The sequence below is a fragment of the Pinus tabuliformis genome, chromosome X, assembly GCF_031772625.1.
Source record: "Pinus tabuliformis cultivar Carrire ecotype Pingquan chromosome X, CPIR1, whole genome shotgun sequence".
Taxonomy (NCBI): domain Eukaryota; kingdom Viridiplantae; phylum Streptophyta; class Pinopsida; order Pinales; family Pinaceae; genus Pinus; species Pinus tabuliformis.
In genome coordinates, this window is record NC_142308.1 from 1,502,751,471 (window position 1) to 1,502,769,992 (window position 18,522).

At 34.4% G+C, this 18,522-nt stretch overlaps 1 protein-coding gene across 4 annotated transcripts; it reads right to left on the reverse strand.

The window, feature by feature from the left end:
• Positions 1-234: 234 nt before the first annotated feature.
• On the reverse strand, positions 235-10,954 carry LOC149145744 (uncharacterized). 4 transcript variants are annotated; one of them, XM_089446474.1, is made up of 9 exons: positions 10,318-10,954; positions 9,951-10,045; positions 2,300-2,403; positions 2,097-2,197; positions 1,886-1,989; positions 1,231-1,521; positions 852-998; positions 626-760; positions 235-550 (listed from the first exon to the last, which is right to left on the reverse strand). In XM_089446474.1, the coding sequence occupies exons 1-9, from the start codon at positions 10,618-10,620 to the stop codon at positions 403-405; spliced, it is 1,428 nt and encodes a 475-aa protein (XP_089302600.1). In that variant the 5' UTR covers positions 10,621-10,954; the 3' UTR covers positions 235-402. The 4 variants fall into 4 exon arrangements, with proteins under 4 accessions (XP_089302600.1, XP_089302599.1, XP_089302602.1 ...); XM_089446473.1 differs by lacking the exons at positions 9,951-10,045; positions 10,318-10,954 and adding exons at positions 4,688-4,782; positions 5,034-5,821; XM_089446476.1 differs by lacking the exons at positions 1,231-1,521; positions 9,951-10,045; positions 10,318-10,954 and adding exons at positions 4,688-4,782; positions 5,034-5,837.
• Positions 10,955-18,522: the final 7,568 nt, after the last annotated feature.

Below are 18,522 nucleotides of genomic sequence, written 5' to 3' on the forward strand. Positions count from 1 at the left end.
GGACAACATCCTTGGACTTGAAAACTCATATTTCTTATATATATAAAAAATAGTTAAAAATGCCCCAAACCCAGAAAGATCTAGTAAGAAAGAGAGAATATCTACACTTTATAAACCCCTAACAAGTTACTTCTTCGAATTGTCAAGTTTTATTTACATACCTATATTAAAAATAAACTAACCATGTAGTAAATTTTTGTGGTTTAAACACTAAAAAAATTGCAGGGCCACCCATGTCGCAAGAAATGGCACAAGAATATTTCAACCAATACTCTCCGTCACTTTTTACGAACTTTAATCTTCTTTGAACTACAACATGAGCAGATTTCACTACTTTCTTTGATCAAATCTAGATAAGTGGCACATACAATTCTCCACATTACAGCATATATGATCCATTGCCTAGTGAACAGAAGGAACAGCACTAATGACTCTGGTCTGCTTTCGGCATCTTTGAAAGATGCTATCGTACAATATATCGAATTGTACCCCTGCTCTTTCTCGGTTGATAACAAAGAGAATGTGATCAGCTTCCACAATTGTATAATACCTGTCAATCTCACAAATTAGAAATCTTAATTAGGTCTTTCTCAAAGCTTGAGACAAGTTATTTTCTGGTTCTTACCAAACACCTGGTTGCAACGAGTGGCCATCCGTTAATTCTGGACTTAGCAAGCAGTGGGGATGGGGCTCAGGAAAGCGGGGATAAAGCATCGAGATTGTGTTTAATGCTCCATCATTGTCTTGCCAATCCTCGTCACTGTTAAGAAATTTAGGGTTAATAGCAGTAACAACATAACCAATTGCTCAAGCAAGCACGAAAGAAATCTGTCTGTTCAATAATCACTCACTTGTAACCTTTGTAAGGAAGTGGCACATTGCTGGGATAGCACCATTGGCTCATCTGCAGCGTCCTAATAAAGAGAAGAGGATGAATTCCAGACAGACTTGAAGGCATGGTGACTCCAAACAATTTTCGTGTCTTTCTCGTGGCATAGCTGTTTCAAGCAAAAGTGGTTTGGAACATCAATGTTTAGTCAATCCTTGAATTCAGAATTTTTAACCACCACTAATGCATATTACATGCATTCTACATAAAACTATAATTGCTTCCAATGAAACAGGAAGACTTGAATGTAACAAGTACTATGGGCTTTGAACATCTCTATCTTATTTTCAAGTATAGACTTGTCTCTATCAAATGTGGGCCAAAAATGCAGCAGTCCCCACCTGAAATAGTAGGTATTTGGAAAAGTCTGGAGTTTGGAATTGAGTTCAACTGAGACCTGTAGACTTAAATCTACAAGAGTCCAATCATCTGAAGCAAAAGGTCCAACATTTCCTAGAAGACTCTGTATAAGCCCGGAAATCCCAACCTTTCGCCAAGTCATGTTAAAATGATCAAACCCAAAGTTGTAGTAGCTTTTCAGCCAAGCAATGTCCAACCAATCATATATAATAACTCCCACACGACACAGCTGTAACAGAGAGAAGGGTTTGATTGTCTTTCCATCTTCTGGCCTACAATCCCCCAGAAGAGAAGGATGTTTAAGCACAGGTATCAAAATAGGTGACATGGAAACAATTATGTCAGTAGAAACAAGATATATGCCCAATAGACAATCAATATGAACCCAGCAAAAGAGTAATAAATGCTTCATAGAAGGCTGAGATATACAGCATTTGTTACTCTACTCCTATCTGATGCTCCAAATTCAACATTGTATATCCCAGCCTGTACAGCATTTATTACTCTACCACTAGGTATATATTCATTGCCCAATACTAATACCTAGTTCAGGAGTCTGAAATTCCAAACCAAGAACAGGGGAACTCTGAAAAGAAATCATAAAACAAACAAGCAAACAATTTCTGAGAAACTCACTGCACTGCGTCCAGGTAGACACGAGTTGTTCCATTGAGAGCACCAGATAAAGAGGTAACACTCAGCACCCAACCTTCGGAAGTGCTATCATGTCCCTGGAATGTCTGCATAAAGATAATTCTAGCACCGTAAAGGCACAATTTTTCAACTTTCCAGCATTGCTACCAACGGAAAAGCAAATTTAGGCTGAACTAATGAGTGACTGGATTACCTTTTCAGCAAGCATATTGTGCAGGACCCTGACAACTTGAACCCCAGAAGAGTGCCCAACAAAGTGTACTGGATGTTTCTCATCCCATTCAGAATAATAGCCTGTAAAAATTCATATCAAAGCAATGAATGCTTCTAGTTTCAACCAAGATATTTTGTGGAAGACATTTCATAGTTAAAGGCTGAACTCTTATATTCATTTACCTTGCTCATAATTCTTGCCAAAGCGGGCATGGCCATATTGGGCACTGTGTTCTTCGCCATAATCTACTGTTCCACCTTTTAAGTAGTAGAAAAGCTCTCGAGCCCTGCGAAAACACAAGCAAAGAAAGTTGCTAGTGCCAGTATTAAAGAAGTGCATAGATTTTATCACACCATAGATCGTAACGGAGCTCAGATGTCACAGGCAATATTGAAGATAGAATGAAAACAAAGTGTCAACCATTAAACCAGACCAGAAATTTAACACAAAACCCGAATTAGTCTGAATATCAACTTTACCGAGCACCCAAATACCGCCATACCTAATGTTGTCTTCAGCTAAACACAAATGAATTGATTTAAGGATAGACTTAGACTGAGAAAATGGATTGAGTTAAAAACGAGTTTAAAGCTGAGACCAAATGCAGCACAGACTTAAGACAGAACCAAATGGAATGTTACAGCAGATTACATAATTTTCTTCTGGCATATCAGCTTTTATAGTGCCTTTAGGAAACCTTTTCTTGCGAATGCTGCTTATGGTAACATGCAGCTGTCCTTCAGCTACGCAGTCACACTATGAGGAGTATATCTATAGCATCAAAATCACCTCGTGCTTGCACACGGTCTCATCCACACCTACTCGAGATTTAAACCAGGGTCTTCATGTTAACATAAGCCCAATTATCTCACTGCTTGCCACTACGCACACACCTGTGGGGACCTTCAGGAAATTTAAAATGTATATAGCATATTTAGAAAGTAAAGAGAGAGAGCGAGACATCCTATACTTGTTCTCGGCAGGGTTAGAAACAGAATTGATCAATAAAATTGTATTTGAGCTCACCGTATTTTATGTACCGGTGCCCGAAAACAGAACACAGAATTTAAACTGCAGAGCAGAAAACCAAACAAGTCAAATGTGCACAGAATTTTGTAAGATGTGCACGAGATCAAGGATCTAGTGATGAAAGGGTTACAGCTTTAGGCAGCCCACCTTTCGTGATCTACAATAGATATCTATGAGGAACAAGAATGGAAATTCAAAAAGTAAATCATAATTGGAATTACAAAAGAAGAATACTCAGGTTGAGCGACAGTGAAGGAATAACTAGTAGAACACAACAATGGGAACTTCAAACCAAAGTCTAGATCATATCATACACAGACTTCACTTCAAACAATGACTCGTCGCTCATACATGTAGGGGCCTGCTCACTCTTCACGACATGCAAAGGCAGACTATCTGGCTTTTACCATTTACCACCCACCCCAGTTTTTGAGAGATTTTGATGGATTTATTTGCAAAATGCGAGTTGCCTTTGGTCAGAGGGAATAGTAAGCAGAATCCATATAGACAGACAGGATAAAATCATTCATAGGCGGTTGATTCAGATCTCCCAAGCCACAGTGAGGTGTGTCTAGGTGAATTGATAAACGTTTCTTATTCATCAACCTCCCCAACCAGTGAAGACTTGATCAGCCAAATTAAGTCCTGATCAACCCAACAAATCACCGATCCTCTTATCTAACTAAAACAAGTAATGTGAAAACATCAAAATAATGTAAATTACCATTTGCTTGCTTGTCAGAAGGATTCAACCTGAAAGGTGAAGAACAAGGTTTTGAAAATATGTAGATGATCCTCTTATCTAAAGAAAATCGATCTCCTATTTTCAACAACTTCCTCAGATCCTTTTGGAAGGGGTAGTTCTGAGAGTAACCTGGACCACTATGAGTAAACTGATACCGCTGGTGCAGACCTCCTAAAGCATGGTGAGCATGTGGGCAACTAATGAGCATGAAATTAAGTTTGAGCCCCCAAGCTTAGCCAAATCAAAATCAATAAATAACTCAAATGCATCACACTTAAAGCTAAAGCCCATGTGCTTTCGACACACCGTAGACTGTGAACAGGATCCAGAAGGAATCACATCAAGTTACTTATAAATGAGTTGAAAATGCATCAAAACTCTACAAAAGCTTACAATAAAATGCACATTTCTTTAGGCATCTGAAATCAATTTAACTAGTGAGTTGATAAATGAACGAACTCAACCTTCCAAGTGAATCCGTGAGTTGATTGATAAGTGAACAACCTCAATTTTCCAAGCGAGTCCTTTTTTCCGGATAAGGGAAAGTTCCTTCCTAATTTCATTTTTTTTATCAAAATTCCTGCAATCCCGGTAGTCTTAAAATGAAACAAAACTTTTGAGAGCAAGTCGAGAGCAAGTTCCATGATTAAAGCTCCCATTAATCAAGTGAAAGTATGAAGTCTGGTAAATTCCTTTTGGATTTGGAGGAGAATTTATGTTTATCCACTTGTTCAGTTACATCAATTAAATTTACGAACTCCGAAACTGCATATTTGAATGCGAAACAAACATATACCTATCATAAATGCTTGTCAGAGAACCCAAATCAGGGACAAGCACACGATCATCCTTCTTTTCAGCCCCTCCCCAGTACGACACAGCACCCAGTTTCTGCAACCAACAGCATCCGTTACTCAGAACCCCAAAACAGAAAAGACAAAAACTGAAACCAGGTAAAGGCCCTAAAAGGCCTATAATAAGGTCCTGATGAATCCTTTATGTAAACTGCTAAAAAAGAAGTGTCAGCCAGTAAAGTCCTAATCACTAGGACTCCATCGTAAGTTCAATGGTTGATCCTTCGAATCTCGAAAGGCTTTCTTAGGGCTGGCCTTAAACTGCACCTCATTGGGAATCGAACTCACCCCTTTTCCGAAGCCAAAAATCCCATGAACCAGCACAATGGGAGCCACTTCATAGCCCTCAAAATAGGATCCATGTCCTATATCTCTACTCGCTTCAGAGACTACAATCTTTTCTTTGCTGTAACTCTCCGCCACTGCCCGCGATACCCTAAACCTTTTCAGACGATGATTATTAAGAATTTCCACAATGTCAAACATCACTGCAATGCTGAATAAATAAAGCCCGTAACCCAAATGAACCGCAGCGCTGGTCAAGAGCTCCGCCAAGCTCAGGCCCAGCGATATCACTGCCCATAACCGCATCTTCAGAAACCATAAAAGTGCCATCGATGTGCTCGAACCCGGAACCTACTGTGTCACTTTTGGACAGGAAAGCCGATCTGCACCCGGTGAAACTGGAATTGGATGCAAGAAAATTTGTTTGTGAGTCGTGAAAAAACATACGGATACCGAGGAATCCATGCTGGCTATGCATTGCTGCCGGACTCCATTAATTGCCGCCACGACAATGGCATAGGTGGGAAGTGACAGGTTTCCTGTAATGATTTTCCAAGGTTTTGGAAATAATGGAACTAGCAACCAATAACCAGCATTGCATGTTTTACTTGGCAGAAATATTCTTTCCATTTTTCTCGTTGCTCACTGGGTGAAGTTTTTCATAACATATCATCTACCAACACATTTTCATAGCCGAAGAGTACGTTCACATTCTCATGGCCGAAGAGTACGTTCAATTGGGGGAATCCACTGCCAGAAAATCAACTACAGCAATCCACCGCCCAGAAAATTAACTGTACAGCATTACGTAAAGTGCTTTTTGATATTTTCAAGTTTAGTCGGTAAACATTCATATCACCCAATTCTAACTCTAATTTTAATGTAACTCTACCTTTGAAAAAACCATCATCCATCCAATCTAAACACTTCAATCAAAATCTATTCAATCTGTAAAACAATGCAACCAAATCCTGTGGTCTGTCTCAAGTCAGAATCCTTTTAGCCATCCATTCATCACATGAATTATGAAATATATTGCCTTCATGTGGCGTAATAAGTGAAATTTATTTAATAAGAGAGAGAAGTTTTATTATTTATTTTCTAACCTTATAAATTAACAAGTGGTACGTAGTAGTATGGGTTGTTTAATTTAAATATAGCTAATTAAAATATGACGATAGAGTGTGAGATGATTAATTAAAGTCTTTAAAAAATGAAAGTGAAAATATTGTTTTTTGGTGAGCGTCTTAATTTATTGGTTATAGTGAAGTTTCATAACTTTATTTTTTTGGCAATGTTTAGTTCAAATTGAAATAGAAAAAACTTAGTTTCAATTCAATGAGATGTCAATTCCAAAAAACTTGTTTTGCACAAACAATTGTCTCCTACAAAGTTCATGAGATTTGTACATAATTGAATTGTCTCCTACAAAGTTCATGAGAATTGTACATAATTGATATAGAGTTGAATGCAATTGTGTTTGTGGCAGTGAAGGCATGGGAATGTGGAACAAAACTTTTAATGTTATTTCTCAAATGGTGTCCCGTTTTAAATAGGACTTCTTTCTTTTGCAAAGCAAAATAGAGTTGGGATGATCTATAATTGGTGATTTAGTATTAAATTGATTTTTAAATTAAATTGTAAAGACAAGTTAATTAATATTTATGAATAATTCATAATAACAATTATTTTACTATTAATTTAACAATTAAATTATGACTAGCATAATTATATAAATTAAATCACTAGTAACTATAAATTAATATCAAAACATTTAGTTTCTAATCATAATATTTTGTTCCTAAAAAATTTGTTATTGAAAAAAAAAACATTAAAAAAATAATTAGTAAAATAAATAAAATATATCATTAGCCCTTTTCAAGCATTTTCTAAATATTATACTTGTGTCTATGGTTTGTGATTTAGTATTAAAATGGATGAATTAGACACAGTCTCTTTGAATAAAACCAGGAATAAAGTTGCACTAGATTAAACCGCTTTAACAAAATCTTCTATGTTTAGTTAGAGGAAAGAAGATAAACAACTTTAACAAACCAATTGAAACATATGAGAAATTGAAGGTTAATCTCCCAATAAATGTCCAGCAATTTCCAACAACTTGAAGCATAATATGGAAGATTTGTCTATTTGATTTATGTTTTTTAAACTGGTTTTTTTTACTTTTTCACTGCATATATGGATTCAACGCCCTCAAAAACCCCTAGGATACTTCAATTGTGAAGAGTTCACCCGTCAAACTTGTGATCTTGTGATTTCAATGAATCCCTGCAAGATTCTAAACAAATTAGATAATGGTAGAACTTTCCAAAAAGTCTCACTTATAGACAACGCGTAATATGGAACTTCAAAGTGGAATCCTGGTTTTGACTTCCTATAGTGAAAGGATTATATCTATATATATATATATATATATATATATATATATGAGATCAATTTCTTGAATTCATGATATACTTGGAGACATAAATTATAAAAAAATATGCCTAAATAAAACAAATTCAACAAAATTAGGAAAAAAATGCTCACCAGATCCTAAAAAATAGTAGTTATACATCAAGAAAACTTTCTTTGGAAAGAAATGCTCACAAGATTTTAAAAACTAATAACTAATTATCATAATAGTTATTAATTATAAAAGTTATGTGTAAACAAGAAAGAAAACTATGACTAATGTAATTGTAAGAGAAGAAAAAAAAATAGAAAGACCCCCCAAAAAAAGAGTAAAAGTCAAATTAAAAAATAATAAAATTTAATATATATATATATATATATATATATATATATATATTTTTTTTTTTTTCTTTGTGTCTTTAAAAAAAAATGTAATATAAAAAAGAATTATTGGAAAAAGTTTTTTAACTAGTTTTTCCTCTTTAAAATCTGTGATCTTAAATTGAAAATATGGAGAAAAAAAACTATAATTCATGGAAAAAAAAAAGAAATAAAACTAAAAACAAAAAATTAGTAACTAATAGAATGGAAGTTACTAAACGATCTCAACCAATTACCTTACAAATAAATCAATTTAAATAATAATAATAAAATAACAAAAAATGAATTCTCAAGGTTAAATTATGGATAAGCAGCATAATTTTTTGGTCAAAGACAAACTAATAGGTAGGCAAAATTCAATGCTAAAACCATGGTATAATAAGTGTAGCTATATGAATTAAATGACTCTATAAATTAAACATTTATTTAATTAAGCACACAAGTTGCTAAAACAAAAATAAATCATAAAAATTAAATAATTATAATTTTATTTAAAATAATAATTATTAGTATTGAGAAGAGGAAGCAAGCTCGCGGCTAGGGTTTCGTTCAAAGCAGAATTGATCAATAAAATTGTATTTGAGCTCACCATATTTTATGTACCGGTGCCGGAAACAGAACACAGAATTTAAACTGCAGAGCAGAAAACCAAACAAGTCAAATGAGAACCGAATTTTGTAAGATGTGCACGAAATCAAGGATCTAGTGATGAAAGAGTTACAGCTTTAGGCAGCCCACCTTTGGTGATCTACAATAGATATCTATGAGGAACAAGAATGGAAATTCAAAAAGTAAATCATAATTGGCATTACAAAAGAAGAACACTGCATATATGAGCAGGTTGAGCAACAATAACTAGTGAAAGAATAACTAGTGAAACACAACAATGGGAACTTCAAACCAAAGTCTAAAGCATATCATACACAGACTTCACTACAAACAATGACTTGTCGCTCATACATGTAGAACCTGCTCACTCTTCACGACATGCAAAGGCAGACTATCTGGCTTTTACCATTCACCACCCACCCCAGTTTCCGAGAGATTTTGTTGGATTTATTTGCAAAATGCGAGTTGCGAAGTGCCTTTGGTCAGAGGGAATAGTAAGCAGAATCCATATAGACAGACAGGATAAAATCATTCATAGGCGGTTGATTCAGATATCTCAAGCCACAGTGAGGTGTGTAAAGGTGAATTGATAACGTTTCTTATTTATCAACATCCCCAACCAGTGAAGACTTGATCAGCCAAATTAAGTCATGATCAACCCAACAAATCACCGATCCTCTTATCTAACTAAAACAAATAAGGTGAAAACATCAAAATAATGTAAATTACCATTTGAAAATAACAAGGTTTTGAAAATATGTAGATGATCCTCTTATCTAAAGAAAATCGATCTCTTCTTTTCAACAACTTCCTCCGATCCTTTTGGAAGGGGTAGTTCTGAGACTACTCCGGGTAACCTGGACCACTATGAGTAAATTGATACCGCTGGTGCAGACCTCCTAAAGCATGGTGAGCAGAGCATGTGGGCAGCTAATGAGCATGAAATTAAGTTTGAGCCCCAAGCTTAGCCAAATCAAAATCAATAAATAACTCAAATGCATCACACTTAAAGCTAAAGCCCATGTGTTTTCGACACACCATAGACCGTGAACAGGATCCAGAAGGAATCACATCAAGTTCCTTAAAAATGAGTTGAAAATGCATCAAACTCTACAAAAGCATTTTACAATAAAATGCACATTTCTTTAGGCATCTGAAATCAATTTAACCATTGAGTTGATAAATGAACAAACTCAACCTTCCAAGTGAATCCGTGAGTTGATCGATAAGTGAACAAACTCAATTTTCCAAGCGAGTCCTTTTTTCCGGATAAGGGAAAGTTCCTTCCTAATTCATTTTTTTTTTCAAAATTCCTGCAATCCGGGTAGTCTTAAAATGAAACAAAACTTTTGAGAGCAAGTTCCATGATTAAAGTTCCCATTAATCAAGTGAAAGTATGAAGTCTGGTAAATTCCTTCTGAATTTTGGGGAGAATTTATGTTTATCCACTTGTTCAGTTACATCAATTAAATTTACGAACTCCGAAACTGCATATTTGAATGCGAAACAAACATATACCTATCATAAACGCTTGTCAGAGAACCCAAATCAGGGACAAGCACACGATCTTCCTTCTTTTCAGCCCCTGCCCAGTACGACACAACACCCAGTTTCTGCAACCAACAACATCCGTTACTCAGAACCCCAAAACAGAAAAGACAAGAACTGAAGCCAGGTAAAGGCCTATAACAAGGTCCTGATGAATCCTTTATGTAAAGTGCTAAATAATAAGTTCCAGCCAGTAAAGTCCTAATCACCAGGATTACTCCATCGTAAGTTCAATGGTTGATCCGTCGAACTTAAGGTCCGAAAGACGTTATAATTGGTCTCAAAAGGCTTTCTTAGGGCTGCCCTTAAACTGCACCTCACTGGGAATCGAACTCACCCCTTTTCCGAAGCCAAAAATCCCATGAACCAGCACAATGGGAGCCACTTCATAGCGCTCAAAATAGGATCCATTTCCTATATCTCTACTCGCTTCAGAGACTACAATCTTTTCTTTGCTGTAACTCTCCGCCACTGCCCGCGATACCCTATACCTTTTCAGACGATGATTATTAAGAATTTCCACAATGTCAAACATCACTGCAATGCCGAATAAATAAAGCCCGTAAGCCAAATGAGCCGCGGCGCTGGTCAAGAGCTCCGCCAAGCACAGGCCCAGCGATATCACTGCCCATAACAGCATCTTCAGAAACCAGAAAAGTGCCGTCGATGTGCTCGAACCCGGAACCTACTGTGTCACTTTTGGACAAGAAAGCCCATCTGCACCTGGTGAAACTGGAATTGGATGCCGAGAAAATCTATTTGGGAGTTGTGAAAATTCATATGGGTCCCGAGGAATCCATTCTGGCTATGGATTGCTGCCGGACTCCATTAATTGCCGCCACGACAATGGCATAGGTGGGAAGTGACAGGTGTCCTGTAATGATTTTCCAAGGTTTTGGAAATAATGGATACTAGCAACCAATAACCAGCATTGCATGTTTTACTTGGCAGAAACATTCCTTTCCATTTTTCTGGTTTCTCACGGCTAAATTGGGTGAAGTTTTTCATAACCACATTCTCATGACCTAAGAATACGTTGAATTGCAGGAATAAACCGCCCAGAAAATTAACTACGGGAATCGACCGCGCAGAAAATTAACCGTACATCATAACATAAAGCGCTTTTTCATTTTTTTTGTTGGTGTTTTTTATAAATAAATAAAATGTAACTCTACTTTAAAAAAACCCTTAGTCTTTTGTGAAAGTGATGGAAATTCAAGTTATATTATGAAAAAATTGGGTAGGGATTTTTATAAATCTAAATAAAAGCTATCTAAATTCATAATTTTAGATGTTTTTGATGGCGCTGAATTTATTTCCACCATTAAAACACGCTTCAAACACTGTCTCTACAAGATTGGTGAGCATCTTATCTCATTGGTTGTAATGAATTTTCGTAACTTTATTTCTTTGGTAGTGTTTAGTTCAAATTAACATGGACAAACTTAGTTTCAGCTTAATGAGATGTCAATTCCAAGAAACTTGTTTTGCACAAACAATTGTCTCCTACAAAGTTCATAGGAATTGTAGATGATTGATATAGAGTTGAATGCAATTGTGTTTGTGGCAGTGAAGGCATGGGAACATGGAACAAAATTTTTAATGTTATTTCTCAAATGGTGTCCCATTTTAAATAGGACTTCTTTCTTTTGCAAAGCAAAATAGAGTTGGGATGATCTAATTGGTGATTTGGTGATTTAGTATTAAATACATTTTTAAATTAAATTGTAAAGACAAGTTAATTAATATTTATGAATAATTTGTAATAACAATTATGTTACTATTAATTTAACAACTAAATTATGATTAACACACTTATATAAATTAGATCACTAGTAACTATAGATGAATATCAAAACACTTAGTTTCTAATCATAATACTTTGTTCCTAAAAAAATTCTTATTGTGAAAACAAAAAAGAAAAATAAATTATTAAAATAAATAAAAATATATCATTAGTCATTTTCAAATATTTTCTAAATATTATACTTTTGTTTATGATTTGTGATTTAGTATTAAAATGGATGAATTTGACATAGTCACTTTGAATAAAACCAGGGATAAAGTGGCACTAGATTAAATCACTTTAACAAAATCTTATATCTCTGGTTTCAGAGAAAGAAGAGAAAACAACTGTAACAAACCAATTGAAACATATAAGAAATTGAAGGTTAATCTCCCAATAAATATCGAGCAATCTCCAACAACTTGAAGCATAATATGGAAAATTTGTCTATTTGTCTATTTGATTTTTGTTTTTAAACTGGTTTTTTTTTACTTTTTGATTGCACATATGGATTCAACCCCCTCAAAAACCTCTAGGACACTTCGATTGTGAAGAGTTCAACGTCAAACTTGTGATTTCAATGAATCCCCGCAAGATTCTAAACAAATTAGATCATAAAACAAACCGTAAAACTTTTCAAAAAGTCTCACTTATAGACAATGCCTAATATGGAACTTCAAAGTGGAACCCTGGGTTTGACTTGTTGCCATTAATCACAGAGGCGTGAAATATATATATATATATATATATATCACAGAGGCGTGAAATATATATATATATATATAGATATAGATATAAGATGAATTTCTTGAATCCTAAAAATTAGTAACTATATATCAAGAAAAATTTCTTAAATAAATTAAGAAAGAAATTCTCAGAAGATTTTAAAAACTAATAATAATTATCATAATAGTTATTAATTATAGCCGTTATGTGTAAAGAAGAAAAAATTATAAAATTTATGTGTAAACAAGAAAAAAAAACTATGATTAATGTAATTGGAATTGAAAATACTCGACAAAGTTAGGAAAAAAATGTTCACCCTATCCTAAAAATTAGTAACTATACATTATGATGCAAAAGCATGAGGTTTGAAGACAAAAGAGTTCGAATTTTATTCCAAAAATACAAAAAAAGTTTACAAGAAAAGGAGTGGGATCCTTTCTCTGTCACTTTACAAAGCTTTCTAGATAGGATTTAACCTAGAATTCAGAGATTTGAATTATCTTGTGATTAATTCAAGTAGTTAGGCTTAGTTGAGATTCTCGAGGAGAATATCACGCAGATTAGTTATTATCTAGGATTAGGCACTTTCGATCCATTGATTTAGGATCTAGTTGTTGTATGTACAGGTATTTATGTAAGTTTTGAATTAGTGTAATTGGATTTGGGTGTGGAGGATTAGATTGTAAAATTTGGAATCTCTCTATGCTTATGTGTATTCTGTGCATGAATGGTCAATCCTGGAGGTTTTAATTTCCTTCAAAATAGTTCTGAGTTTTGTTGATTTCTAGTTTGAACCTCTAAAATTAGAGTTTTGTATGATCTTGTGTTATTGCATCTAAATCTTCATTCGCTGTGCATTGAAATAACTTGGATATATTCGAAATCACAAAGTTAGTTAGCGATATTCTGAATATGATAGATAATAACTAAACTTGGCGGAAGTGCTAAATCTTGGCGGAACAAGGAAAACTTGATAAGTTCGCAAGAAACCCAAGAAAAGATCTGAATCGTCTGATCGACAGATCCAACAGATCTAATGATCATCGCGTGCCAACAAGCGCATGTGTTAGTCAGAATAGAAAAGTGGTCTTCGTAGGTGTAAGCTGTATCTCATGCGTTCTCAAGGTGGTAAGAGGTATTTTGAAAATTCAGGCAATTAGCCTTAACGGCCGACACGTAGCACGAGAAAACCACTTTTCTCGCATGCTCCCAGTTTGTTATACATCGTGCAAGATTCCACACGAGATTACGCGACAGCCGTTGGATCAAGTGGGATTGATCAATGGTGGAGTTCCTCCGAGCTAGTTGGCAAACGGGTGAAGCGATAATCGTCGAATTGAGGAATGAGATCGACGACGGAGATTTAACGTGCTAAAGGTTTGGAATGGCAGACGCGATGAGGTTATGAACCAAGGTTTTAATTCCTTTTGATTCCGTGGAAAATATAAAGTTTTTTCATATATAGAGTAAATTTAACAGTTCTGTTATTTTTAGCATAATAACTAAAATTGGAGGTTGATGATTGATACTCCAAAGGAAACCAAAAAAAAGTTCCACGCGAGCTTGAAGAAATCGTTTCTGGTTTTGAATGATTATCCTTAATCCCTACAACCAGCCCACCACATTAAGAAAACTTTCTTAATAAATTTAGGAAAGAAATGTCGACAAGATTTTAAAAACTAATAACTAATTATCATAATAGTTATTAATTATAAAAACTATGTGTAAACAAGAAAAAAACTATGATTAATGTAATTGGAATTGAAAATAGAGAAAATAAAATAGAAAAGGACAAAAAAAAAGTCAAATTAAAAAGTAATAAAATTTAACATATATATATATATATGAAGAAAAAAAAATATTTTTTCATTGTATCTTATAAAAAAAAGAAAAAGGAAAAAAAATGTAATATAATGAAAAAAGAATTATTGGAAAAAGTTTTGTAAATAGTTTTTCCTCTTTAAAATTTGTGATCTTAAATTGAAAATATGGAAAAAAATATATAATTTATGGAAAAAAAAAAGGAAATAAAACTAAAAACAAAAATTAGTAACTAATAGAAATGGGAGTTACTAAACGACCTCAACCAATTAGCTTACAAATAAATCAATTTAAATAATAATAATAAAATAACAAAAAATGAATTCTCAAGGTTAAAATATGGATAAGCCGCATAATTTTTTAGTAAGACAAACTAATAGGCAGGAAACTCAATGGGTAATACTATGATATAATATGTATAGCTATATAAATTAAATGACTCAGTAAATTAAACATTTATTTTATTAAACATACAAGTTGCTAAAACAAAAATAAATCATAAAAATTAAATAATTATAATTTTATTTAAAATAATAATTACGCAGTAAGGCATTTACCTCTTGGAGAACTCGCTATGTGTCAATGTGTCATGTCATGTCTTGTGCCGTTGATCAGATGTGTTAGACGATTAAAGAAAATTATGTCGTTGGATCATTGTAGGCCGTGGAGGACATTGCGTTGAAAGTTTGTTACAGTAAACACTGAGGTGGAAATGCATTGGAAGTTAGTTACAGTAAAATAATGCGTTAGAAATCCGTTATGGTAACGACCCAGGTGCCCATTGTAAGTAATTTTCTATTCTTAATAAATATGAAACCTTAGCTTCTACATTAACCAAAATCATGGTTCATGCTTCTTAAGAATCCATATTTTCTTCACGGAAGTGAGGCATGAATCCACATTGAATCTTATCTAATGGAAATTGCCATTTGATTATGGTTGTTGTTTACTGAAATTTATACTTGAATTGGCCTGGACATCGCAGGATTGGATCTGAATTGTGGGGACTTTCTTGGTCTGCACACAGAAGTAGCGGTGAAAGCAGGCAAGCTGCCAGAGTTTGTTGTTGATGCAGCTTTGGTTAATAGATTCACAGTGTTGATGCACCTCGGCTGGTTCGATAGGAATCCAGCCAAGCAACCATATGGGAACCTTGGACCAAAAGATGTGTGCACAGCCAAACATCAGTCGCTGGCATTGGAGGCTGCGAGGCAGAGGATAGTGCTGCTAAAGAATAATGGTTTGTTACCATTAGCTACCAATAAAGTCCACTCCTTGGCTGTTATTGGCCCCAACGCAAATGTCACCTAAACAATGATAGGAAACTATGCTGGTCATTGTTTCAGTGACATTTGCGTTGGTCATTGTTTTGGTGACATTTGCGTTGGGGCCAATATTAGTATTTACGGAATATTCCCTGGATTACAAAATCCAATTTTTTTTTATATTGTTGGCAGACACTTCGTGCAAGTACACGACCCCCCTCCAGCGCCTTTCAACGTAAACGAAAACTCTCTACGTCGTTGGGTGTGCAAAAGTTTTATGCAGTGGAAACAATTTGTTAGGTGGGGCGGGCCAGATAGCAGGAAATGCAGATGCAACATTGTTGATAGTAGGTGGAGGCAAAACATTAGAGAAAGAAAGTTTAGACAGAATGAATTTTTTGTTACCTAGCCAGCGATAGCAACTCATATCCCAACTTGTCACTGCATCCAAGGGACCTATAATTCTTGTGATCATGTCTAGGGTCCTTTTGATATATCCTTTGCAAAGGATAATAACAAGATCTCAGGTATTCTTTGGGTGGGCTATCCTAGACAAGCTGGGGGAGCAGCCATTCCAGATGTGATATTTAGAGCATATAATTCAGGTATATCTTGAAATACCCACTTTAAATTTTTCATTTCGACAGCTTATATTCTTTTCAAATGGTGTTCATCCTAAGGATGGCTTCTAAAATTTGATTTTGGGGAATAAATTTATCTCCATGCTTATCAAGTACCCATGTTGCCCTTGTTTCCTGAGGTTTGGGAAGTACATACAGAAATAATTCAAGTATATTTTGAAATACCCACTTTAAATTTTTGATTTTGACAGCTTATATTCTTTTCAAATGGTGTTCATCCTAAGGATGGCTTTTTAAATTTGATTTTGGGGCATAAATGCATCTCCATACTTATTGAGTACCCATGTTTCCATTGTTTCCTGAGGTTTGGGAAGTATATATAGAAACTCCCCAGCTATAAAATGCTCTCTAAAGAAAATCCTGAAAATAGCCTCATAAAGAGCATCCTTTTTTGGACTGAAATTTAATTTAGATTTGTGGTTGTGCATATTTTCTTACGTGGTTGAACATATTAACTAGAGATGCTCCTTATTGATTTGGGTTGAACATATTAACTAGAGATGCTCCTTATTGATTTGGATTTTCTGTGAATTGTTAAGCAGTGGATCTTTTGAAAGAGAGGTCTAAAGAATTTTATGGAGCCCAAGTGGACTATTGAGTTAATATGGTGGTATTTTTTTGTTTTTTTTTCTAGGAACAACCTAAACAATATAAACTTTGAAACGGGAACTATAAACTCAAAACGGGAACTCTGGCAAAAAAACCCCAAAAAAACATCAAAAACAGTGCTAAAAACGAAAAGTGTGTATACTGGAATGAGGTTTTTATTTTTTAGGCGTTAATTTTGAACATGTTTTAAAAATGGCAGTGACTACGAAATTTACTATGAAATTTTCGTGCAAAATATAGCTTCAAAATGAAAGTGATGATACTGGAATAATGATTTTTTTTTTAGGGTCAATTTTCAAAAATTTTAAAAAATGCTAATAAAACCAAATTTTTATGTGTCAAACAAAGTTGTTTATGAGGAAAAAAACACATTAATGTTTTTAGTAGAATATAATTTTTCTTTCCTAAGTATAAATTTAACATGTTTTCAACCGTACCATGCTAGATACAAAAGAAATTGAAATTTTTTCAACTATAAAATTAAAAAACCATGACATTATGAACAAATTACATCACTAAATGAATTCAAAAGTCATTATTTGTATATTGAATAAAACATACATTATATCTCTAATTTAATATTGCATTGTAGATATTTAAAAAAATAAAATTTATCATAATTAAGACATATAATCCAACAACATAAAAATGCCTCAAAACTTCTCATTTAACACCATATGGAAAAAGATACGATGCATACATCAGTGATATAAATTGTCTTAAACAATTATTCAAAATCACTCATATTTTCTTTCACACCATCAGAATTCACATCTTTAGATGACTAACTGGATGCTGACAAAGATGTTCCATATTCTTCTCTTTCATCAACTAGTGCCCCATCTGAGTCCACATGCATGCCCAACATTTCAGGTTTCAAAATTCTTCTAGATCTACGACTGGTTTCAGCAGACTCCCATGTCAACACTGTTCCTTCTGGTAACAACCTTTTTAGAATCTCTATCGTCTTGAAGCGAAGAGTTCCTCTCTTTGTTAAATTGAAGTCATAAACAAGTATGTCAACATCCTCCAATTTTAATATGTCTGTGCGGCAGTGATTTATATTTGTACCCTTTCTTTTTCTTTTTCCATCATTTTTTTTGTCAACTACCATCTCTGGCTTATACACACCATTGAATGGGTGTGTATTTGTGGCATACCAATGTACTTCAACACTTGTAACATCCTCATTTTCTGTAAAGACCTTTATAACTTTAGCAACCCAAAATGGATAGCCATTGGGATCTCCATCTGCTAGCACTGCAATCATGCAACCCTCCTTAATATCCTGTATTGAACCCCTATAAAGGTCTTCCATGGCTTCACGTTGTGCACGAGATCTTCTGGAACCAATATACATCTCTCTTTCCGCTGCCTGTGAAGAATTAATAATACCTTGAGATTGTTGTTGTTCAACAATGTTTACTTCCCCGTGTTCATTCGACACATTTTGTGGCCAAATAAATGGATTTTTCAAAGGTATATCTTCATTTGTTGTTGTTGAAATGAGATCACTTTGATTATTGAAAAATGACTCCCACCAAACTGAATCAACAATGTCAAAGTACTCATATGTATATCTAATACATTTTTTAATTTCTTCCAGGAAATCAGAATAATTTATATCTCTGTTCTGTCTGCATGCATTCTGAACTTCACCAACTGATTGTAATAACAATATTTTTGATGCAAAT

Excerpts from the sequence above, each read along its gene's own strand:
- LOC149145744 (XM_089446473.1), bottom strand. The coding sequence starts at position 5,360 with ATGGCACTTTTATGGTTTCTGAAGATGCGGTTATGGGCAGTGATATCG. Across the intron at positions 4,783-5,033 it reads TTTTTGGCTTCGGAAAAGGG|AAACTGGGTGCTGTGTCGTA; the intron begins GTGAGTTCGATT and ends TGTTGGTTGCAG. Across the intron at positions 1,990-2,096 it reads ACAATATGCTTGCTGAAAAG|ACATTCCAGGGACATGATAG; the intron begins GTAATCCAGTCA and ends ATCTTTATGCAG.